The following is a 25,455-nucleotide window of genomic DNA, read 5'->3' on the forward strand; positions in this document are numbered from 1 at the left end:
CTTAGGCTATGTTTATCATTTTCCAAATGAAAAATATTAAGTTCTATAAATTAAACATAGGTACGTTTATGAATATAGAGTAGTATAGTACATGCTATTTGAGGAACTAATTGGAAAAGTAATGGATGGATTGAGCTATTAAATTATCAAACCGTAACAATTTCTTCTTATTCGTGGTAAAAATCATATCGTAAATATAACTAATTGTGGAAACTTGATATAATATTTAATGTGTACAACAAGATATATTGTAAAATTAATAAATTATTGATTTAAAAAGGAAAAAGGTACTGTAAAATAATGAGAGGGAGCCTAGTTATTATTTTAGGAAACAAAAAAAAAAAAAAAAAAAAAGGAAAACTTCCTTAGCCCATCACAAATACACGGTTAGAATACACCGTTAGAATCGAATATAATCCCATAATATAGGGAAATAATATCTTAATTTGATTTCATTTCCAAAAATTAAAATCTTGATTTGATTATTTCCTGACTTTAACCGCACGTCAAGTGTCACTAGCACCGGCATATCGCAGCATAAATATACCATATACGGCATCATTACACTGAAACAAAGAGAATACAAATTCATCCAAAAACACAAAAACAAATAGAGCGAGACAAGAGTCAAGAGAGAAGAATTGAAGCTATGGATTCGTCATTATCAATCATTCAAGTACGTTTAGATAATTACGATGAAGAAATGAAGCGTCTAACTGATTTATTAGCATCATACAACAATGTGTGCATCGATACGGGTTTCACCCCGTTTGTATGTGTTACACCACGAGGTGCAACCGAATTGGTGAGATACGAAGATATGAAATACAACACCGGAAATTGTAAATTGTTTCAAGTCGGATTAAGTCTATGTGATGATGAAGGGAAGATAGGTGGTTGTTGGCAGTTCAATCTATGTGATCCTCGTACTTACGTTAAGGGTGAAACCACTAGTATATTTCACAAATTCAAAGTTGGTTTTCGTAACATAGTAGAAACGTTCCATGGAAAAATCAAGTGGGTTACATTTCACGGTATGTACGACTTAGCGTTCTTGATTAGTAGCGTGCTCGAGTTGTCGATACCAAGCACGAAAGAGCAGTTTCTTGAACTAGTTAAGAGAGTTTTTGGAAAGTTTTATGATCTAAAAGCAATGGTTAAGCATTATGAGAATTACTTGGGTCCTTTGACCGAAGATGTGTTAGGATTAGGGAAAGTGACACAAATGGTAGGGTTCAAATTGCTTGGAAAGCGTCATCACGCTGGATCGGATAGCTTAGCAACGTCACAACTTCTAAGCAAGTTCTTCGAATGGGATCGTTCCAACTCTCGCTTCGAAAATTTTCAAAACTACACAAAATTTGAGGGGATACTCTACGGCATATCTCCATCTCAAAGAAATCATCAAGATGCTACTAATATTCAAGAGGCTGTTCATATGCGTCATCATAATACAATGTATCTTCCTAACGCTCCTATGTTCTGTTATGCGCCCCGTAGTCCATTTTCGAGGATACAAGCTCCGCCATATACGGTAGTAAGAGATGGATTGGGTATCCCTTGTGTTGTTTATGGTAATGTGCCCTACATGGTACATGCTCCATCATCAAGTGTTGTAGTTTCTTCAATTCCCCTATGTTGTTAATAAAGTTTTTATGTGTTGCTTCTTTTACTGTTTATTTTTCAATAGAGATCAGATTTTTTTTTCCATTTTTTTTATTATTATTATTTTTTTTTTGGATAAAAGGATAGAGAACAAAATTAATTTCACCTAATTTTGATGATTCAAAACAAAAGGCAATAATATTAACTTACAATTTTACTAAATCTGTTTTTCAAATCTAATTGTCACATTATTATTTTTAATCTAGTTGTCACATTTATTAATCCTAACACAAAAAAGAAATAAATTGGAGCCTAACTTGCGTGAAAACCATCTCCGAATTTTTTTTTTATACAGAGATGAGTAATCAAGGTAGACGATGGTGAAAGATGAAATATACGCAATGAACTAGAGTAATTTCAAGCAAGCAGTATGTACCAATCGAGCATGAAAAAGTTTCGCATTTTAATCTGCCTTTTAAAACAATATTCTAATTTAAATATTCTAAAAGGCTAACACATAATATATTGTTTTAAGAATATTATTTTCCAATATCTCATGAAACTGTACAATGACATGTATGAACTAATCAACACACTAATGGTACAAAGTTATATAAATCAGTGAACTATATATACTGTACATAGAAATGGATTTGCTTGTTGACTATACTGTCAACCATATTCAATTTAAAAAAGTAAATGTATACTACACACGAACTGTGCACATAACTGCAGTTTTGAAATCTAGCGGAAATTGGAAAGGTGTCCTGGTTATGAGAGATCTCCATGACATTTTTCTGGGGTCGTAAATTTGCATGAACAGGATAGTGCCCCTTCTGCGATGCCTTGATCTTCGGATTGCTGACAATTCAACTCCCTGGAGGAGGGAGATCACATGGAGCTCTCCTCGAAGAGCAATGAAGCCAAATGGTGATCCATCCTGAGTTTTTCTTGGAACAGTTGATTCTTTTAACCACCGATTTGATGCCATGTTATATCTATAACATTTTCAAGTACAAAATGGAATCACACAAGGAGATTTAAATAAGCATTCATGTCACACACAAACATATACTGATATACTCCATAGTAACATCTTCCTGTAAATCATGAAAATGTTTGATCATACTTGACAAAAATGAATGTCAACAAATTAAATTTTTTTGAAAAGGATAAACAAATAGTTACTGTTCTGTGCCATAATTGCCAGTTATTTGTAGCATCCCATGTCCAGCATTTTTGCCCTTCTCAGTTAGAAGTATTACTCTACACCAGAAAAGGTTCAGAATACAACTGAAGAGACAGGACAAAAGAGGCACCAACTGTTTTAAGAAAAGAAAAAATAAAATTAAAAAAATCCTTCTCTAGGCTTCTGCTTTCTAGCTTCTAAGGCTCCGTAACTTGCTGAAAAGGTATTCACAAACATGGGATGTACAGGAGGGGGTGACGTTTGCTAAGTTACAAGGCAAAGGCTTATACACCAACTTTGTGTCCAAACCTCTACCAAATCCCCAAACACACCTCAAAATGCAAAACATACACCCACATTTTATTCAAAGCATTAGAAGTTCATTTAAGGAAAACACTGCACAAATTAAAGTAGAACCTATTCTGTCATCTTAAGAAACCATGGAATACCATGCCATAAGCCATAAGCCATAAGCCATAAGGTCATATAAGTATACCAGGGGTCCAGGACACAATAATCAGTTTATCACAAAGTATGTTTCTGCGGATTTTTTTTAGGCAGATGAATAATCTATACCAGAAATCTACCAAAGAACATACCAGAAAATGCATGCTACGAGGAGTAATGATTTGACATCAATATCATAAATGGAAATAAATTCAAAGAAGTTCATGATAACAATAAAGACACAGAAAGATTCTACATTTAGATAAAATCATGTAAATAGCCTAAACTAGAAGCTTTGCACTCAAATTTGACAGCATAACTGGCATAAAAATCATGATTTTGCATTGTTTAAAATATCACAAGAAAAGCCTTGAGCAATATCATTTTAATGCGTCACCAACTTCAATAGTGCATAAAATGCACATTGCAACACTAGCAAGCATCATCATATATGTAATTTGCACTAGCAATAGTAGAAGCACTTCAAAAGTTTAAAGAGATATATCTGAACAATAAAGAAACTGAGCCCCAAAACAGACTTCTTGAATTCTGTACTTCACCAAAAAAAAAAAAAAAATTAAATAAATAAATAAATAAATAAATAAATGCAGATACAAATAATGAGCAAAACCTTTTCTATGTCAAAATTAGACTCATCTCTAATCCAAGAATACAGATCAGACTTCTTGACAGCTTTCTGCTGATTATCACAACACTTTTTGATATGTCAAAGTTTGAACTTATTGGCAGCCGATTTTCATTATTGATAAGAATCTATTAAGATTTCATGTGAGAAACTATAAAAAAGTCATGGCATAATTAAAAAGAACAAGTACACACCTCACTTAACTTAATTTAAGATACTCATAATATACGCAACATATAGCGGATAGAGCTACTCAAAACAAGTAATTTGGTTAAAAGATGGCTAATTTAATCTACATAACCAAAGGTTCCCACAATAACAATGCAAACATTCCTATAAATCAAATTTTCACAGACTCTTTCCTTCTAAACAACCTTCACTGGTGGCCAAACACACGCATATTTGTGCACCACAACTAGATATTCATAATGCTTCAAATATTCTACGACTCCAGTCAACAACAGAAAAAGAGCATTTGCTTAATAATCCTCAATACAATGCAGTTACAGTTGCACAGTCTTACTGCACAGTTAAAACATGACATCACTAACATCAGTGTAAGAAACCATACAAATGTAAGCTCAACTAATCTCTCCCAAAATATTTCACTCCCAAGTTTTATTTACAGAAATATTTAAGTTTTGACACATGTTGTCATTCCCCTATCCTAATCCTAATCCAAACGGATTAGTATTATTACTCTAAACACAAACAACTGATCCATTCACAATCCTAAATTACAATGCAATCACATAATCACCATAAAAAATATTACAACAAATCAGGAAAAGCCTTCTTCTCTGTCAATCTCACTCCTCTAAGTCCTCCCTAATCTGACAAAGCGACACTCCAAAACAAACTTCTAGAGTTCTAAGTATACAATATACATAAAACAAGACAGCTATCATCTAATTGATTTAACTTAAACATTCACAGCAACACACTCCATTCCCAACAAGTTAAACTAAAATTTCATGTAGGATACTTCACATTAGGCACAACATCGACAAAAAGACCAAGCACACCAATTCAATTTGATTCAAGACGCTCATAGCAGCAAGGAATTAACAATATGACAGATAAAACTACTCAAAATGGGTAATCTACTATTCTTACCTACAAGAATACAAAAGGATGGTTAATTCACTCTACATAACCAACCGTGCCAACAATAACACATTAATAATCCAAACATATTAGGAATTACATCTTACATTTGGTATACCAGATAGCTTTGCATAAGGAGTATAAATTAGAGTTGTGTTAGATATGTTAACCTAATGCTGTGGAGTCGATTTAGGTTTAAGCTAGAAGCCTAAGGCAGGTAGATTTCCTAGCATTGCATCGTAATTATATTGCCTTACCCTAAAACTTGATAAAACATTCTAACAAAATCAACTTCTAGTCGAGATCTTTCAAGCAACCAACTTAACATCTATAAATGGCCAAAGGCAGGCGCAACACTATTCTATACTCATAGTCCTTCAGACATTCTAAAGACTCCAACAAACAAGAGAATAAAGCAATTACTTAATATAATGCTCCAAACAAAGCATTAGCAGATTTAGCACACTTCACATTAGGCACAGCATCGACGAAAAGACCAAGCACACCAATTCAATTTGATTCAAGACGCTCCTAGCAGCAAGGAATCAGCAATATAACAAATAAAGCTACTCAAAATGAGTATTATACTATTCTTATCTACAAGAATCCAAAAGGATGGCTAATTTACTCTACATAACCAATCGAGACCACAATAACATATTAATCATATTAGGAAACATATCTTACATTTGGACATTTGGTATGTCTAGATAACCTCACTTACGGAGTGCAAATTAAAGTCGTATTAGGAATGTTTACCTAATGCTGCGGAGTCTATTTAAGCTAAAGCTAGAAATCTAGAGCCGGTAGACTTCCTGGCATTGCATCGTATTTATATTGCTTGACAATTGATAAGAGGATTATGCCTTAACCTAAAACTTGACAAAACATTCTAACGAAATCAATTTCTTGGCAGTATCTTTCCTTGCAACCAACCCAGTATCTAAAGCTAGCCAAAGGCACGCGCAACACTATCCTATACTCTAGTCCTTCAAACATTCTAAAGACTCAAACTAACAAAAGAATAAAGCAATTACTTAATATAATCCTTCAAACAAAGCATTAGCACACTCCAACACTCTAATACACTAAACATAGTTAACACACACATGATACAAGTAGCATTAAATCATATATCAATCATATCAGTAATTGATGTACACTTAAATCAATAATGTAATCAAATAATCACATTTAAAAACTACAACCAAATAAATAAAATTAAAACTTTGAAATAAAGATGATAAAATGTCACCTGAAAATGTCATCCCCATCAAGCATAAACACCCTAGGCAATTTCTTACCTCCTTCCTCCTCATCATCAATCACTACAACCTTTCCAAGCCTAGCTCTCTCCTCATCCCCCCACATATTTCCAACCTCCCTCCACCGCCCCGCCCCTGGCTCCAATCCACCACCACCATTTTCCAATTCCAACACCACCACATCCTTATAATACTCATCCACCGGCAAAACACCATTAATCGTCCTCGCCTCGCCGTACCCACCCATCACCCAAAACTCCCTCCCACCACCCACACTAAACCCAACACACCCGGCCCGTGACCCGGGAAGGTCAGCAAGCGGGGCCCACTCATCCCTCTCAACATCATACACCTCAGCAAACCCGACCCGAGACCCGGATGCCCCGAACATCGCATGCCTTGACCCACCTCCCGCCACCACAATCCTCCCACGCGCCACCGCCGCCGCCGCAAGAGACCCACGTGGGGTGATCATGGGTGCGAGTGGGACCCACATCCCAACCGCCAAATCGAACCGGAAAACAGACGCAGAAGCAATGGGCCGATCAATCGGGAAAGACCGGGTATCAAACAGTGACCCGCCCAAAACATACAAATTCGGCCCAATCGCAAGAGAAGCAAAGTTAGAGAGCGAGTAAACATGCGGGTTAATGGGCATGGGAGGAAGTTGGGCCCAAGCTAAATGGGTCGGGTCAAAGAGATAAGGGGAAGAGAGAGAAGGGTCTTCTGGAAAAAGACAGAGGAGGTGAGAGAGTGAAGAAAGAGGAAGATGATTATGGCGGAGAGAAATTGGGGTTTTTGATGAGTAGAAATTACGCCATGATTTACAAATTGATTTCAATCGGCCATGAAAAGGGTATGGTATGAAAGAAAGGATTAAAGCAGAGAGATCGTTTGGAAGGGTTGGAATTAAAGTTAGGGTTTCATCAATTTGGGGGATTTTTGATGAATCCGCCATTTTTGTATTGCAATTCAAGCTTTTTCCTAACCCTTCTTCTCCGATTTCTCTCTCCTCGATTTCTGGAAATGGTGTAGGGAGTAAACAGGGGAAATGGAATTTGCGGTTTTTTTTTAATTTTTGGAGTAATTTGTTTGATTGAAACTAAGAATGTGTCTTATCTTGGTTTTAATTTTTTAAAGATGAGGAATTTTTTAATTAATCATAGGTGTTTTATTAATTTAATTAATTAATTAATTAATTAATGGGGGAAATTTTAGGACATAGTAGCTGAGATTGTGACATGTGGCAGCGCTTGTGAAGGGTGTATATGGCAGGATAAGATTGGATAAATTTGATCAGTTGACTTTTAAAAATTTGTTTATAATATTTGACTAAAAAATAATACGATTAATGTAATTTGTTAAACTAAAGGTCTAAACTCTAAAGACACGAATGTGCTATTTCATGAGATGTATCCTGAATTCCTGATTTATAAAGAAATAGTTCCATACCAACAGTGGTAGTAAATTTGGATGCTATAAATAAAATATAAAGTGCTTTTTTTTTTCTTTTTTTAGTGTCGTATGAAGTACGGAGTAATGTAAAAAAGGGATTTTTTTTACCAAAGTGAGCTTTAATGGCAAAGTAATTACCAAATTGGTCTCATGGCGAAAGTATTTCCCAAACTAAGCTTTTGGGGTGAAACGTTGTCTCGGACAGCGTTTTACACCCAGAATTTTTGTTAAAAAAATTCAAGACATAAAGCGTTTTATGGTAGTTGACTTGTTGGTATGTATTTTGGAAAAAAAGTACTGGAATACACGTATTGTATGTATGTGACCATAAAACGCTGCCTCAGGCAGCGTTTTTCTGCTGGACTGCATCACCAGCAGCCAGCTCCTGTTTCTGCCATCTGCTGCTGTTCCTGCCATCTGCTGCTGCCCCTACACATCACCCTCATCCAGCAGCCTCGGCCCCACCATCAACCACCACCCCCACCACCATCAACCACCTCCCCCACCACCACCGGCCGCCACTCTCGACCACCCCTATGCAATCCAAAACACTCTAAACAATGCAAAAGCATTCCCACCACCAGTCCCAACCTTTCCACCAAACTTGACCACCACCGACAACCATCAAACACTGAAAAACAACCCCAACAGCACTACAACTATCGTGAAACAGCACTTTAAGTGCAGCTGACCAAATATATACTGTTTGATATATATAACGGCGATGAAAGATCTAGCTTTACTGACAAAATTCAAATTCGGACAAATAAGGGAAATAAACTTCAAATTGTACAGAGAGTCATTTAAAAAACATTTCTTGTATTAATAATGTAAGCGTTATATACTACATTGTTAGATATCTGAGTACCACAAAAACATCAACTAACTAATATTATCCGGACTCATGTATTGGAGTTAACTGATCTCCATCCTGTGTGTCCTCCGTCCGTCTACGAACACGCCTCGGACGCCTGCTGTAATGCCGAATGGTGGTGAATGGGTCTCAGGACGGTGGAGTCAGCTGGCTAGACGATGAGTCATCCTGGGTATGGTCGGGAGCGGTGTTATGGATGAAGCAATCCTCTGCCTGTGTAGAGCCCGAAGTATCACCTCCACCACTGCTGTGTCCAAAGTCGAACTGTAAATGGTAACCACCTGCACCACAGCTCTGTCCGAAGTCGAACTGTGAATGGAAGGAGTTGGGGTCATGATCGTCCCTGGGGTGGACGAGATGGCCATGGCCATATCTCTGCAAGCTATGTATGCCCATATCTCGCACCCGCTCGACTTGGGCTCTAGCGGGTACAGCTGCTAAGGCATCTGAAAGTGCATCAACCATCGCACCCATATCCCCCGCCTGCAGTAATCATCCATGACTTAGTAATATGATATAGAATTTCAAATAATTTTGGAAAACAAGAAAATGAAATAAACTCACAAGTCCGCTGATAACATCATAAGCTGGATGGTAGTGCGTGGATGGTGGCGTGTAGGTAGGGTTGATGAAAAGGCGTGTAATCTGCCTGTACCATACCATGTAAGGATCACGCGGATCCATAACACCCTGAAACAGGTGACCGTCAACGACGGACTCCAACCACTGGTCCCAAAGCTCAACGAATTGATGATGCTCCTGTGCCCAGTTTGTCCCCAACTTTCCCCGACGGTCAATGCCGTGGAGACGGATACTAGTGTCACAGGCCATGGGGATAGGCTGGTGAAGTCCGAACTGTCGCAACACTCGGTCCGGTAGGTGGCTCTCCACGACCTCGAAACAGATCATGGGAGTCCTGGCAAGCCACTCAGCACGATGCTCGAGCAAGTGTTCCGGCATGGCCTCTACCAACACAACAAAATAGGGATCCCATGTCATCTGCAATAAGGAAATATCGTAAATAGGTTAGGGCAATGCCAATAAACAGTATAAAGAGTAAACAAAAGATTACAAATTTATTGCAAGATTCCACCTGTTCATCCGTGAGTCGGTAGAGGGCGTCACGGTAGTAGAGAAGACCTCTCGCTGTATGCGCATGTGTCAGTTTGGGAACCACCCACCTATGGCAACAAATTATTTAAGAAGTTGTACTAGCTAATTATAACAAAATGAGGCAACACAAGTGTAATGTTACGAACCTACAACCGTATGCCTGATCGGGTTCAGGGAGCGGGGGAGCATCGTACGCTGCGTACTGATCGTCCTGGTCCAGCTGCCTCGGACGGTGTACAACAGGCCTACCTGGTCTCCCTACATGGATGTGCTCCCAAGCCCATAGCTGTTTAAAAAATATAATAAAGAGGTAAAGTATAAATAACGTCAAGTCATTATCAAACTAGGCTTAAGGATAATGATGACGTTTACCTGTAGCACAACCAAAGGACCTCCGATCAGCTGTGCTCCACGCTGTGATGCTCTACACAGATGGCGATACAAGACTGCCAAACAAGCACTACCCCAACTGTATCCACGGATCTCATCCCAGTCGTGGTCTAATAGCTGCAGGTAAATAATCTGAAGATGGCTTCCGCTCTTGTTTCCAAAGAGCAAGCCCGAGATGAGCAGGAACAAGTAAGCTCGCGCGTATCTCTACACTGTGGCGTCGTCAGCGTGCTGAGGTAGGACACAAAAAGTGTCGCGTAGCCAACCGATCCTCAGCGCGCTGCCCCTAATCTCGTTTGGCTCTGGCTGAACCCCTAGAACCCGACCTACTAAACCTGCGGGGTCAACCACCACACCCCCTGTCACCGCATTCCCATGTATGGGAAGGCGTGTCAGTATCGCGACGTCCCGCAGCGTGACAGTCGCCTCCCCCACAGGAAGATGGAAGGAGTGTGTCTCTTGTCTCCATCTCTCAACTAATGCAGTTCTAAGCCCTCAATCTATTTCTCTGTAGCCCACGTGATGAATACCACCGAAGCCAGCCCAGTCGACGTACTGAAGAACGCGTAGATGGACTGCCCAGCCGGACCTCAAGTGCTTGCACCCCAACATTTCCGCTATGTCCCCCTGGTAATTCATTTAAAAACCGTAAATAATGCTGGAGAATACATCAAAACAAGAAAAATCTGTACACGAAATGGTACGTGAGAAATTACCGTCTGCTCCCATATTTCAGCACTCCGATGACTATCCTGCAGTGTAAGGACAGAAGGGTTAAGTGGTCCTGATATCTGATCGTGTCCGGCCATGATATCTGTTCTTTTAAAACAATATGGCCAAACCAATTAACAAAACAGAATTACTATATTATGAAATTGACATGACAAACACAGGTAAAAGGAAAAGTCAAAAAAAGGTCACCAAATCTGAAATATAACATAGACATGATCCAAGCGTTACAAATGTTACATAACGTCAACAATCATCTACTACATGAATCTACTGTTCTACTACTATAGCTAAAAACAAATACAAGCTTATGTTTCGGTTGATCTAGCTAGGCACGTCTTGCGGTTGTGACCTTGTTGGTGACAGCAGCTGCATTTAGTCCTAGGTCGGCTAGTCTCATCCATTTCATTGCCTATGCGCTTTGACTTGGCCGACCTTTTCCTCTTACCATGCTGCCGTCCGGGATGAGTCTAGGTCCTGTGTACTGCGTCCAAGTGGTCTGACATGGAATAGGCCATAACTGTGGTGCATACGTGTTCATTTAGGCATCCGATTGCAGGAAAGGGTCCACCCACGGCCTCTCTGACAGTGAATAAGTCGCACACACTGCTAGAACATGAGAGCATGGAATGTGGAATATTAGGGGTTTGTTGCATGTACAGGTTCTCAATTGGAAGTTAACAGTGTGTCTATGGCCTCCCTTTCTACCAACTCGCTCCCCCCTATGTGTCGTCACTTGGTAAATGTGCGGCCGACGGTTATAGGCATCCACCCTGTGGTATCTTGCTTTTGTTGTGTTCTTCTCCAAAATAGCAGTTACCTTTGGGGGATATGCAAGTCCCTGTTCTGCCCTGGACTCAGCAGATTCTCTTCTTAAGGTGAAGTACCTGTTAACTCTGTGGAAAGTTAACTCAACAAGGGACATAACTGGCATGAACCGAGCACCTTTCAAAACATTGTTAAATGTCTCAGAGAAGTTTGTTGTACATATCCCATGTCTGCGACCAGCGTCGTAAAACAAAGACCACATAGGAAACGACACTTGGGCAATATTGTTAGAAATTTAGAGTGTTTGATGGTTGCGCGTTCGTGAACCATGAAGAGCGTCCGGGCAGTGAAACGCGCGGCCGAGCAGTAGGCGCGCCTAAACCGCGTACCCTACTGGAAAATTCTGACTATTTTAGGCGGCGCGCCCGCGCTCCAGACCGCGCCTAAACCGCGTGCTATTCTGGAAAAAGTTGGAAATTTGGCAAAACAGGGAGGAAGGCCCGCGCACGAAGGTGGCGCGCCCGCTCCTCTTCGTGTGCGCCCGCGCCTCCTCCCTCGTCTACGGTTTTGCGGTTATTTTCTTTATATTGTTTCGGGGCCTTGTTGTTTTCGATAGAACAGAACATTATCTTCCTCTCCAAAAACTCTCTCTTCTCTACACTATTATTGAAGAATCTTGCAAACTCTTCATTAATATTCTATCATCTAAGTTTATAGGTTGATAATTTAACCATCTTATCACACATCTTTGTGCTAAGTGTGTGGTGTTGTCTATTGCATCTCAAAGTGAGTTTCCGGTCACAACCCAAGCACCATGGTGGGGGAAATTATCACTTTAGGAAAGTGTATACACACCTTAGACAAGTATCTGGTAAAGAAGACTCACGTGGTCATTGAATTTCTCATGTTCTTGGTGGTGTTCGGCTTGGAGTGAGGCAAGTTTAAGAAACTTTCACATTAGTGTTATTTTGTTGTAATTTCTAGATTATTTTGTTAATTTAGTGCTTGGTTTGTAATACTACTTGAAGTATTTGGTGTTGTATATTTCATTGAAATTAATACACATCTAGGGTTTGTTCCACCAATTTTATTTGATTCTTGTTGTGTAGAATCATTGTAAACCCTAACAATCTAAAGTGATAATTGTTTGAACAACATGTCTAGTGTGAAAGAACTTACCACAAACTTTGTCAAACTTAAGAAGTTTGACGGCGTGGAATTTCGACGATGGAAGAAGAAGATGTATTTTCTTCTTACATCGTTGAAGGTTTCCTATGTGATTAGCACTCCTAGACCGGTAGAACATGAGAATGAAACAATAGAGGATGTGCGTGAGAAATCTAAGTGGGATAATGATGACTTTATATGTCGGGGTCATATTCTCAATGGGATGGAGGATGATTTGTTCGATGTGTATCAACATGTCGAGTCTGCTAAGGAGCTATGGGAATCACTGGAGAGTAAATACATGGCGGAGGATGCCTCAAGCAAGAAATTTCTTGTAAGTAACTTTAATGTCTTTAAATTTGTTGATGGTAGATCAATTATGGACCAGTTTCATGAGATACAACGTATTTATAGTAACTTGAAACAACATGGTATCAATGTTGATGAATTGTTTTGTTGTTTCGAGTATTATTGATAAGCTGCCCAATAGTTGGAAGGATGTTAAGCATGACTTAAAAAACAAAAAGGAGGACATATCTTTGTCCAATTTGGCTACCCATCTTCAAATTGAAGAAGGGATAAGGGCCATGGAGAAGGCTAAGGATGGAAATCCTAGCTCTTCCACCATTAATGTGGTGGAGCAAGGGAAATCTAGTGCTTCAACTAGTGTTAAGAGGAAGAAGTTTAATTCCTCTAAGGGCAAATCCAAGAAACAAAAGGACAACAACAAGTATGCTTGTTGGGAGTGCGGTAAAATTGGACACCGCAAGAAGGACTGCTACATTTTCAAGAAGAAAATGGAGAAATCCAAGGATGGTCAAGCTTCTAAGAGCAATGACCAACCCACCAAAGGTAATTTATTACATGAGGTTGAATTTAATTCCGGTATGGATTTAAATGCAACGGATCCTAACATTTTTATGGTGCAGGATGATTACTCATGGTGGATGGATTCGGGGGCTTCAAGGCATGTATGCAAGGTGAAGCATTGGTTCAAAACCTTTCACAAGGTTGATGATGGAGAAGAGCTCTTTATGGGAAACAACTTTACCATCATGGTCCAAGGAAGAGGACAAGTTGAGCTGATGTTTAGTTCGGGCAATAGTATCATCCTTAGGGATGTATTATATGCTCCTAGTATTTCTAGAAATCTTGTATCAGGCCCAACCCTGAATAGACTTGGATTTAGACTAGTTTTTGAAGCAGATAGATGTATTATAACTAAGGGTAGCACTTTTATTGGACGTTGTTATTTGTCTCATGGTTTGTTTAAACTCTCATTAAGAGAGAAGTCTGTAATGTTGGATGATGTTTGTTTTAATGTTGGTAATGACAATGGTATGAATTTGTTTTCTTTATGGCATTCTAGATTAGGTCATGTGAATTACAATAAGTTGTCTTTCATGTCTAAACTAGAATTGATTCCTCCTTGTGATATTGCTCTTGATAAATGTACTACTTGCATGCTTAATAAGATCCTTAGAACTCCTTTCAAGAAATTTGAGAGATGTTCTAAGATCTTAGAATTGGTTCATAGTGATTTGTGTGACTTTTATAGTACACCTTCTTTGGGAAATAAAAGATACATAGTTACGTTTATTGATGATTTTTCAAGATTTTGCTATGTGTATCTTTTATATTCCAAAGATAAAGCCTTGGTTAAATTTGATATTTATAAGAAAGAGGTACAAGTGCAAGTAGAATCTTTTATTAAGAAATTGAGAACTGACAAGGGAGGAGAGTATTATGATCCTGCTTATTTCCAATCTTTGGGTATTATTCATGAGACTACAGCTGGTTATGCACCACAATCAAATGGTGTAGTTGAAAGGAAGAACAGAACTCTTCAAGAAATGGTTAATTCCATGCTATCTTACTCCGGTTTGAGTGAAGGGTTTTGGGGTGAAGCTATGTTGACGGCTTGTCACATACTTAACCGTGTTCCCACTAAGGAAAGGATTCCACTCCATATGAACTTTGGTACAAAAGGAAACCAAACTTGAAGTATCTCAAGGTTTGGGGTTGTAGGGCAGTTGTAAGAGTGCCCGACAACAAAAAGAGAAATCTCGGTGAAAGGGGCTTGGAATGCATTTTTATAGGTTATGCTGAGCATAGCAAAACCTATAGGTTCTATGTTATAGAACAAAGTGACTTTATTTCGAAACATTCGATAATTGAGTCGAGATGCAATATTTGATGAAAATCAATTTTCATCAATGAGTAGACCTAAGGATCTACAAATAAGTACCAAAGGAAAGGAAATTGTTGATTATGATGATCAACATGTTTCTCATGAAGGTTCATCTAATAATGAGGATGAGACTCCTCATGTTAGGAGAAGTAAAAGACAAAGGAAAATTAGGAATCCTCTAGATGACTTCATAATATATTTGGTTGAAGGATCTAGGGATGTCCTTAGTTCCACTACTCCATATTGTTTTAATGTGGATACCCAAAAACTTATAGCGAGACCATATCTTCTCAAGATAGTACATTTTGGAAAGAAGCTATAAATGATGAGATGGACTCCATCATGGGAAATGACACTTGGGTCTTAGAGGATTTACCTCCCGATTGCAAACCTCTTGGTTGCAAGTGGATTTTCACTAGGAAAAGGAGACCAGATGGCTCCATAGTGAAATTTAAAGCCAGATTGGTTATCCAAGGCTTTAGGCAAAAGTATGGTGTTGATTATTTTGACACCTATGCACCGGTTGCAAGAATCACCTCAATAAGGTTATTGATTGCAATGGCTTCGGTATATAATCTAGTAATTCATCAAATGGATGTCAAAACGGCATTCCTTTATGGAGATCTAGAGGAAGAAGTGTATATGAAACAACCTGAAGGGTTTGTTTTGGAAGGACAAGAAAATAAGGTGTGTAAATTTGGTTAAGTTATTGTATGGACTTAAACAAGCACCAAAGCAGTGGCATCAGAAATTTGATGACACGATTTTGTCTTTTGGATTCAAGGTGAATCAAGATGATAAGTGTATTTATAGCAAATTTGATGACATAGGTCATGGTGTCATCATTTGTCTATATGTTGATGATATTCTTATTTTTGGTACAAGTCTACAACAAGTAGAATTGACCAAGGAATTCTTATCCTCGTCTTTTCAGATGAAGGATTTGGGGGAGGCGGATGTCATTTTGGGCATCAAGATAATTAGGGACAATGGAAGGCTTATGTTAAGTCAATCTCATTACATTGAGAAAATGATCAAACGGTTCAATATGTTTGATAGGTGTCCTGTGAACACCCCCATGGAACCCAATGTAAAATTGGTTAAGAATTCGGGGAAAACGGTTTCCCAATTGGAGTATTAAAGGATAATTGGATCCTTGATGTATGCCATGACAAGTACAAGACCAGATATCGCATTGGCTGTGGGAAAACTTAGTAGATTTACTAGTAACCCGGGTGCACAGCATTGGTTTGCAGTTCGGAGGGTCTTGCGGTACCTTAAAGGTACGTTGGACTATGGTTTGTCTTATAGTGGATTTCCTTCGGTTTTAGAAGGATATTTGGATGCAAGTTGGATCACTTACAAAGAGGATGACTCTTCTGTAAGTGGTTAGGTGTTTATGTTTGGGGGAAGTGCCATTTCATGGTCTTCCAAGAAACAAACTTGCATTGCCGATTCCACTATGAAAGCAAAATTTATAGCTCTTGCCTCAGCTAGTAAGGAAGCTGAGTGGTAGAGAAATCTCATGTTAGAGTTACCTTTATTGTCTAAGCCAATGTCACCGGTGGCAATCCATTGTGATTCGAATTCGGCTTTGATAAAGGCATATAGTCAAGTGTATAATGGTAAGTCTCGGCATATTTCACTAAGGCATAGCCTAGTGAAAGAGCTTATCAATAATGGAGTCATAAGTCTTGACTATGTTCCTACGAAAATGAATTTGGCGGATTGCCTTACAAAAGCAATGCCAAGACATTCCATCATATTTGCTTTGACTGGAATAGGTTTATGTCCTATATCACAAAGTTGTGAAACCCAATCTAACGCTTGAAGAAACATCAAGTCTTAGATTCATTGTGGTTGAATTACAACTTTGTTGTTTGTTAGCAATATTTGATGACCCATATTGCTATGTTACTTGTGACGGTAAGGTAGCGTCAATGCAAAGTTCTCATAGATTTAGAGTTGAGAAGCTTTAAATGAAAGTGTCTTGTCACAAGGACACTCTTACGTATATGAGAACCTACCTACATAAGTTCGAAGTTTAGCCGCTTCAAGAAGTCTAGATGGACATATAGACTTTGATGAACTTATGAAAGATACGGACACATGGCTGTATAAAAGTGTCAAGTGATGTTAAATGCGAGTTATCTTGTGTGTATTTCACCTTCGAATGATTAGAGATATCCGTGTGATTCAATCCGTATGGAAATTATGGGATATGATCATCGTTAAGTGTGCTATACTAAGTGTCAATTTAATCCGTAGGGACATTGACATTTATGCATAAGATGAAGCTTATTTGATAGAAGTAGAGAAGGTCTTTAATGGAACACTCTAAATGGGGGAGGATTGTTAGAAATTTAGAGTGTTTGATGGTTGCGCGTTCGTGAACCATGAAGAGCGTCCGTGCAGTGAAACGCGCGGCCGCGTAGTAGGCGCGCCTAAACCGCGTACCCTACTGGAAAATTCTGACTGTTTTAGGTGGCGCGCCCGCTCCTTTGGATGGCGCGCCCGCTCCTTTGGATGGCGCGCCCGCTCCTTTGGATGGCGCGCCCGCTCCTTTGGATGGCGCTCCCGCGCCATGTCTAGGCGCGCTGCGCTCCAGACCGTGCCTAAACCGCGTGCTATTCTGGAAAAAGTTGGAAATTTGGCAAAACGGGGAGGAGCGCCCGCACACGAAGGTGGCGCGCCCGCTCCTCACTGTGACGCGCCCTCGCCTCTTCGTGCGCGCCCGCGCCTCCTCCCTCGTCTACGGTTTTGCGGTTATTTTCTTTATATTGTTTCGGGGCCTTGTTGTTTTCGATAGAACAGAACATTATCTTCCTCTCCAAAAACTCTCTCTTCTCTACACTATTATTGAAGAATCTTGCAAACTCTTCATTAATATTCTATCATCTAAGTTTATAGGTTGAGAATTTAACCATCTTATCACACATTTTTGTGCTAAGTGTGTGGTGTTGTCTATTGTATCTCAAAGTGAGTTTCCGGTCACAACCCAAGCACCGTGGTGCGGGAAATTATCACTTTAGGAAAGTGTATACACGCCTTAGACAAGTATCCGGTAAAGAAGACTCACGTGGTCATTGAATTTCTCATGTTCTTGGTGGTGTTCGGCTTGGAGTGAGGCAAGTTTAAGAAACTTTCACATTAGTGTTATTCTGTTGTAATTTCTAGATTATTTTGTTAATTTAGTGCTTGGTTTGTAATACTACTTGAAGTATTTGGTGTTGTATATTTCATTGAAATTAATACACATTCTAGGGTTTGTTCCACCAATTTTATTTGATTCTTGTTGTGTAGAATCATTGTAAACCCTAACAAATATACTGTTAACACGTCCATCATCCTCCTCCCCATTATCGTCTTCATCATCTGTATCTGCATACACATCGTACACCGACAATTCGTTATTCACAATATTATCAAAATAACTGGCTCTTCTTGAGACGGTGATGCTTGCACATCATCTTGCATCAGTGACGGAGCCACGGTGTGTGATGTCGAAGGACCGGATTGGCCGAACATTGTCACACAGCCCCCCGCATGTGCAGGTGATGCTATATGAGGACTAAACGACATCTGAAATTGATCGTCATGCAGCAAGCGACTGAACGTTCCCATCCCATATTCATTGGATGGAATGTGGATTGAGGGGCCTTGGAAGGAAGCGGTGTTGTAATCGGAGACATATGTAGGATGTTTTTCTGCCCAAGTACTTTGTTGGGTACATATAGGCACCGTTTCTACATATATCTCATTGGGAACAGCCTTCATTGCAACAATGCTTCTCAAAGCTTTTAAATGTTTGTTTGTGGAGACAGGTAACACTTGAACCCCATGGCCAGTCTCACACCTCATTTTAAGGTTTAGTTCAACATTCGTTGGGTTTGAGCCAATACTTTTGTGAACCTCATTCATCAGATCATTCACAGTCATGTTCGGTTCAAGTGTTATAAGTTCCATATTCCCTCCACTGTACTCAACATTTGATCCATCGCACATAATTTCACCTCCCCACGGGCATAACAACACTACATTTTGTGTAGCCATATTCTACATAACAACCATAACACATTTAAGGATAATCGAATGCTAAAACAACGTAAAAAACCCCTAATTTAACAATGCATAGCATACATAGCTTTGATAATGGAAAGTTATATCAAATTTCAAGAACCTACATGTTTAGCTAATATGACAACAATGAAACAAGCCCATTCTCACTATCAACATTTTCATCACCAATTTCATTAACTCTTAGTACTGCATACAACTATCAACATACTAGTACGGCATTACCATCAACAATTTCATCATTATTTTCACAAAAATAAACCACATTACCATCAACAATTTCATCAAAAATAAACCACATTATTTTCGTCAATTATGTATCACATTACCATCAACAATTTCATCTACATTGTTCTTCAATAATGTACTACATTATCATCAACAATTATCAACAATTTATCACATTTTCATTACTAATTAGCAACAAATTAATACAATTTACATCACATTTTGCTACAACATACAAAAACTATCAACTATTCAATGTAAAATTACACTACGAATTTAGGGTTTACCTGGATTTAGAGAGTGAGTGAGTGAGTGAGAGAGTGAGCAACAACTTCCCTTCACTTGGGCGGCGGCAGGGGCGGTTGCAGGGGTGGCGGTGGTTCGGTGTTCGTGAGAATGAGAGTTGCTTTAGTGAGAGAAAGAGTCTAAAATGTGGTTGTGAGAATGTGAAAAACGCACCAGAATCTGGGTTTATGCCCCGCAAGAAACGCTGCCTCAGGCAGCGTTTCATTTAAACGTATAAACGCTGCCTCAGACAGCGTTTTACAGTATTGGGGAATTTTATTTTTTTTTTAAATAAATTATGAAATACGAATTTTGGCCAACAAAAGTCAAACAAGTAAAACGCTGTCTGAGACAGCGATTTACTTCTTGAATTTTATTTTAAAAAAATCTGGGTGTAAAACACTGTTCGAGATAGCGTTTTACCCCAAAAACTTAGTTTGGGAAATACTTTTGTCACGAGACCAATTTGGTAAATACTTTGCCAAATTAGCTCACTTTGGTAAAAAGTCCGTAAAAAAGGAGAAATTGTACTACTATATTGTACGATGTATATATTTATGTACTCCGTACTTTACGTGTTGGAGTTCTGACTTATATTTTTTCCTTTCCCTTTTAATTTGTGTAGTACAAAGATGCATTTAAGTCGTTGCAAACTTATTAGGTACGCAAGCATACTCATCTATAATCAACTTTGAAAATTATACTCATGTTACTCATGTACAGTCCCATCTAGGGACTAGCTAGCTAGGGCTCTTATTAATCAATTACCTAGTGATCGATCAAATTTCAAATTATTGTGATCGATATAATTAAATTGAGCTTAGGAAAGCTTTGAACCACGGTCAATGATTTGTTTCATTCAAGCTATTAAATTAATTAGCTCATGTGTGTTGGAGCTTAATTAATTAATTTGGTTATATTCTAAGCTAACTAATTTGTAAAGAGATCTGTATTTTAAATGTCTTTTGTATTAGCGAATAAGTTCATGTAAATATACTTTATTCCCTAATAGTTTGTTTATTAATGTTATTGGCTAAACTTTTATTTATGTGAAGTTGTTGATATTGACCTAACTATTAGTCGTGTTCTAAAAAAGCTAAACAATTTGACTGAAAAATTACATGAATTATAGTCTACTATATGATCGAAGAAGAAGATATTCTACTCACCACATTTACACATACAACTATCTAATAATATAAGTAAACAATTTATTTATTTATATATTTATACTAAACCAAATGTTTTAAGAAAAAATCTTGGCATACATCACTTGCTCTTCTAATCTGAACTTTTAAGTTAGGCAAAATTATATTCTACAATAAAGAACACATACCTAAAAACTATAGAGATGACTTAATTATTTTTAATTAAAGAATTTAGAATTGTAATATTCCCCAATATATCTAGTATCTAGTCCATATGCATGCTCACGCGGCGTTTACTTTTGCAAGGTCATAATGTCCCCAGGCCATAAAGTCTATGTTATCATAATAACCATATTTTTTTTAAGAAGTTCTAAAAGACATTAAAATTTATTAAATTAAAGTCATACTGCATCTATAATTGACAATCAACGATAATGAAAACAAATCTAACAAAATCAAATAAGAGCTAATCGAGGAATGGCTAAGATCAAATACATAGATATAACACTTCGGCACATTCTCGATTCGTTGTCTCATACAACTTTTTGAATAGATCCATCGCCGCTTCATAATTTTGTGAGAAAGAAAATTCTTGTGCTGATTTCGTATCCCAGATCCGAGCCATAATCAATCGTAGCCCCGCACAACTAGAAACCCTATTAAGCGCAAATAAAACCTTGTCTTTCGAAGGAGATAAACCTTTTCTTTCGAGGGAGACATTATTATAACCTAAAAAATAAAGAAAATGTAAAAGAAATAAAGATTAGGGCTTTCCACCGGTGAAATCCGATGGAAGCCCCTTCAAAATCAACAATGGAGGCTAGAGTTTAGGAGAGAGAAGAGAGAGATCAAGAGGAGGCTAGGTTTTTTTTTTTTTTTTTTTTTTTTTTTTTTTAAGTACTTACTAGTTTTGAATATTATTATAATTATTATTATTATTATTATTATTTCAACTAATATTATAACATTACGTCGTATTTAAAAAGTCAACATATAAATAAGAATGTTGTTTATACTTTATACCACAACCTTCAAATGTTCATCTAAGAATTTGATGATCAACAATTACTTGAAAATATAAATAAAAATTAGTTTAATATTGAAACATTACTATTCATGCATCATAAATTCTTATATGTGGCTGGTCACACCGTGTGACCAACTATTATGAGGTTACTTCTTAATGTCATAGGGGTTAGTTACTCGATTGGTCAGTGTTACATGGGTTACTTCGTCAGTGTTATAGAGGTTACCTGGTCAATTTTATAGGGGTTACTTGGTCAGTATTACAAGGTTACTTGATCAGTATTATAAGGGTTACTTCGTTCTTTTACAAGCGGTCACATGATGTGGCCAGCTACACATAACACAAAACGCAGCATGCATTGTATATGTCCACATTTACATTAATAAACAAAAAATATAAAAAAAAATTTACTTTTATTTGGGGAAAAAACAAAAAAAAAACTTCACTATCTAAATGGTCAATCTTTCACATGGATTAATGTATATATAAATACACACATTACTAACACCATAAAGTATACCAAGTAATACCCCCTTTGTGTCACCATATATATATGTGTCAGTGGCGGACCAAGGATTTTCCGACTGGTGAGTCACAATCGATAATCAAATATGCAAAACACAATGAGTTCAGTTGCAAGGAGTATATATACATATATAAAGTCATGACATGTCCTCGGTGTACTTTCTCTAAAACACTCCACCCTATCCAACACCATATTTTCCTCAACCCCCAAAAGACTCATATCACTTTCGTCACCCTCCAAGTTTTCTTAATCTTCCACTTAACACTTACGAAAATAAAACAAAAACTGCAGTAAAAATAAATCAGATAACCCACCATTTACCGACTACGTCATCTTTTGCACTTCTTTTCTTCCACACCATTTTCTGCAATTTCCAGAACCTCTACCCCAAAATGCCAATTTTTTCATATTTATTCTCCTCTCTACAAACTCACCTCCCTCATTCCCAAACTGTAACCACCACCCTAATTTCCAACTACCGATTACATGCCCGCCCCAACCACCACCACCTGAATCATGTCCTTAGCTGTGTGGAGTTAACATCATACAAATCCAACGATCAGCAATCAACTAGCCAACTCCTCACAAAAAAACTAGTCTCCCTGACTTTTTCCACACCATCATCATCAATTAGTAATCATCTCCAATTATTGTCCACTTTCAAAAACATAATTACACAAAACAGATTTCACATAAGTAATAACTAATAAGTTCAAGAGATTTCAATTACACAAAACACAATTACACAAAACAGATTTCACAAAAAGAATCAATTGATGATTAGTTGATTACCTACCTTGCTAGGCGGAGGCGAGCAGCGGAGCAGGCGGAGCAGCACTTCAATAGGGCCACGGGCAGTCGGCCAGCACCGCAGCACGGCAGTCGGCAGCACTCAAGTCTCAGGCACCGAGGCACGCACTCAGCAAGACAGCAATTCGCCAATTCAGCAGCAATTCGCCAATTCGCCAATCAACCAAAGTTTAATAAAATTAACTAATTAGACTGAATTAATTTGAAGATTAGAAATTAAAAATAAAATTTAGAAATCAACTTACTAGCACCGACGTTTCGAGTAGCGATTTCACGAAGAGGACGGAGTCCACGAGTCACGACCACCGACGTCCGACCACCAGGCGATTAGGCGAAGAGAACGGTGGCTGCCTGGCTGGGACGAAGCGAAGAGGCGAACGCCGCGAACTGAAGAATGGAGATGAGGCGATTAGGCGAAGTCACGAAGAGAAGACGGCTAGGGCTTGAAGTCTCCTCTAACTGATTTTAATATTTTTTTTTTTTTTTTAAAATAACTTAAATTTTTTTTTTGGGCCTGGTGAGTCACTTGACCCACTAGGTCTAAGCCCAAGTCCGCCACTGATATGTGTATACCTTAAACACTTTACTCGATCTCGATATTTATTCATAACCCAATTTCAAAATTCAAAATTATGTCCAAGAAATTAATGAGCCTCCCCACGATAATCAAGCCCCTATTTATCATGGTTTTGTTGCTTATTAGTCAAGGTGGTTTTATAAAAGGAGCAAATTGCAGATTGTTAAATCACAAGTATGATGATCATCATAACATTCATCAGATGATCAAGCGGATGGAAATGAAAGCTCACGAACATCCTCCAATAGAGGTTAAGCTAGCTAAATCCGCCTCCCCTCCATCACACTCAAATCCAAAAACTTACATCCCTAATTCTCCTCCTCGTCGAAGGACTTGAAGAAGCGGCCTAAATTCTAGTGTATTCAGTTTAATTGTTATATTGTTATACTCTCTCCGTTTCATTGTGGTGCAATAAGCCATGGTTTTCTTTTTAGGACAGAGCTATTAATTAATACCGTCGATTGTATAATGGATTCTAGATGTCAAAATTGTTTAAGCTATTTTTCTTTCTATTGATCGAGTTGCAGTTAAATTTTATTTATTTATTTTTTTAAATAAAACAACCAAACTTCATCATCTAAATTATTTATTTTCGTTTCTATTTTCCTTTAATTTCTAACACTATATTTATGCATGAGATGCTTTTAAAAACTATTTATTTTAACTATTTATTATGATTTTGTCACACGTATAAGGGAAAAAAATATTAAAGAATTATATGAAAATAAAAATATTAATTCGAGAATATAAAAGTATATAAAGGCATATAGTTGGGTTTAGTACCCAACTAACAATGTAGATGGTATGACTTGTACGAGTTTGATTAACAGGATTTCATCATCGACATATGATAATTAATACTAATGTCTAATGCGTCATATAAAACAATATCAAATTTACGAATATACAATCATAAATTAAGTTGATTATTTATGAAAGATGCTTTTGATTGTATAAATTAATTAATTGATTGAAAATTTAGAATTATGTACTCCTCAATTCTGAATAATTGACACCTCAAACTTGATACACATGTCAATGCACTAATTTCACCTTGGAATATATGATTAAATATTTGTAAAAAAATATAAAAAGAAAAAAGAAAATTTAACAACAACAAACCAACCTTTGCCCCATTCTCCCAAAATGGACCAACCTTTAAATCTTCTCAAAATAAACACAAGGTTGGATTTTTTCTCCCAAAATGAACCCAACAAGTCACCTTACCTATTATACCAGGTAAAAATCCACGTGTCATTAAATCATTGGTCAAGTTTTTTTTTTTTTGATGATTTTTACAAAAAATAAAATAAAAAAATCAAACACCCTTACACATGCTTGCCACCCACTAAGCCTGACCCCCTCTCCCCCGGCGTCGGCCGGTGCCCAGAATCTCCTCCACTGGTCTCCGGCATCGGCTATAACCACACCTTAATAACCTTCACTACCTCTCGCCATCAAAACCGCCATCAACCCACCACCACCACTCCAAGGCGTCGGAAACCCATCCTGATTAGGGGATTTTTTCCTACCAATCACCATCTGACAAATGGACCAATCAGGTTCTGCCATGTGTCCGCCACATGGGCCAATAGGAACCTGCCACGTGTCAAGTGTTGATATGTCCATCATGGACCAATTATGTCACGACACGTGTCCTCCCCCATGCCAAATGGGAAAACCGGCCACCTAGGCTCAAAGACTTGTGGAAGCCCAATCAGCCCTAGGTTGACCTAAACCTAGGACTGGCACGCATCCCAAGGCATATAAATACCTTCATTAATCCTCATTAGAGGGGATTAAGCAAATTAATTACTCTCACCTAGAGAAA

The 25,455-nt window shown here is 38.0% G+C and overlaps 3 protein-coding genes across 3 annotated transcripts; 1 reads left to right on the forward strand and 2 right to left on the reverse strand.

The window, feature by feature from the left end:
- The first annotated feature begins 649 nt into the window (after positions 1 to 649).
- LOC110734611 (putative CCR4-associated factor 1 homolog 8) lies at positions 650 to 1,645 on the forward strand. The gene has a single exon (XM_021914772.1). It carries the CDS (start codon positions 650 to 652, stop codon positions 1,643 to 1,645), a length of 996 nt encoding a protein of 331 aa, XP_021770464.1.
- A 483-nt stretch (positions 1,646 to 2,128) lies between these two features.
- LOC110734386 (F-box/kelch-repeat protein OR23-like) lies at positions 2,129 to 7,432 on the reverse strand. Its single transcript, XM_021914523.1, has 2 exons — positions 6,250 to 7,432; positions 2,129 to 2,603 (listed from the first exon to the last, which is right to left on the reverse strand). Exons 1-2 carry the CDS (start codon positions 7,215 to 7,217, stop codon positions 2,312 to 2,314), a joined length of 1,260 nt encoding a protein of 419 aa, XP_021770215.1. The 5' UTR covers positions 7,218 to 7,432; the 3' UTR covers positions 2,129 to 2,311.
- Positions 7,433 to 8,717: 1,285 nt separating this feature from the next.
- LOC110734612 (serine/threonine-protein phosphatase 7 long form homolog) lies at positions 8,718 to 11,850 on the reverse strand. Its single transcript, XM_021914773.1, has 7 exons — positions 11,641 to 11,850; positions 10,808 to 10,843; positions 10,681 to 10,749; positions 10,074 to 10,208; positions 9,862 to 9,987; positions 9,153 to 9,587; positions 8,718 to 9,071 (listed from the first exon to the last, which is right to left on the reverse strand). Exons 1-7 carry the CDS (start codon positions 11,848 to 11,850, stop codon positions 8,718 to 8,720), a joined length of 1,365 nt encoding a protein of 454 aa, XP_021770465.1.
- Positions 11,851 to 25,455: the final 13,605 nt, after the last annotated feature.

This window comes from Chenopodium quinoa, unplaced genomic scaffold, assembly GCF_001683475.1.
Source record: "Chenopodium quinoa cultivar QQ74 unplaced genomic scaffold, ASM168347v1, whole genome shotgun sequence".
Classification (NCBI taxonomy): domain Eukaryota; kingdom Viridiplantae; phylum Streptophyta; class Magnoliopsida; order Caryophyllales; family Amaranthaceae; genus Chenopodium; species Chenopodium quinoa.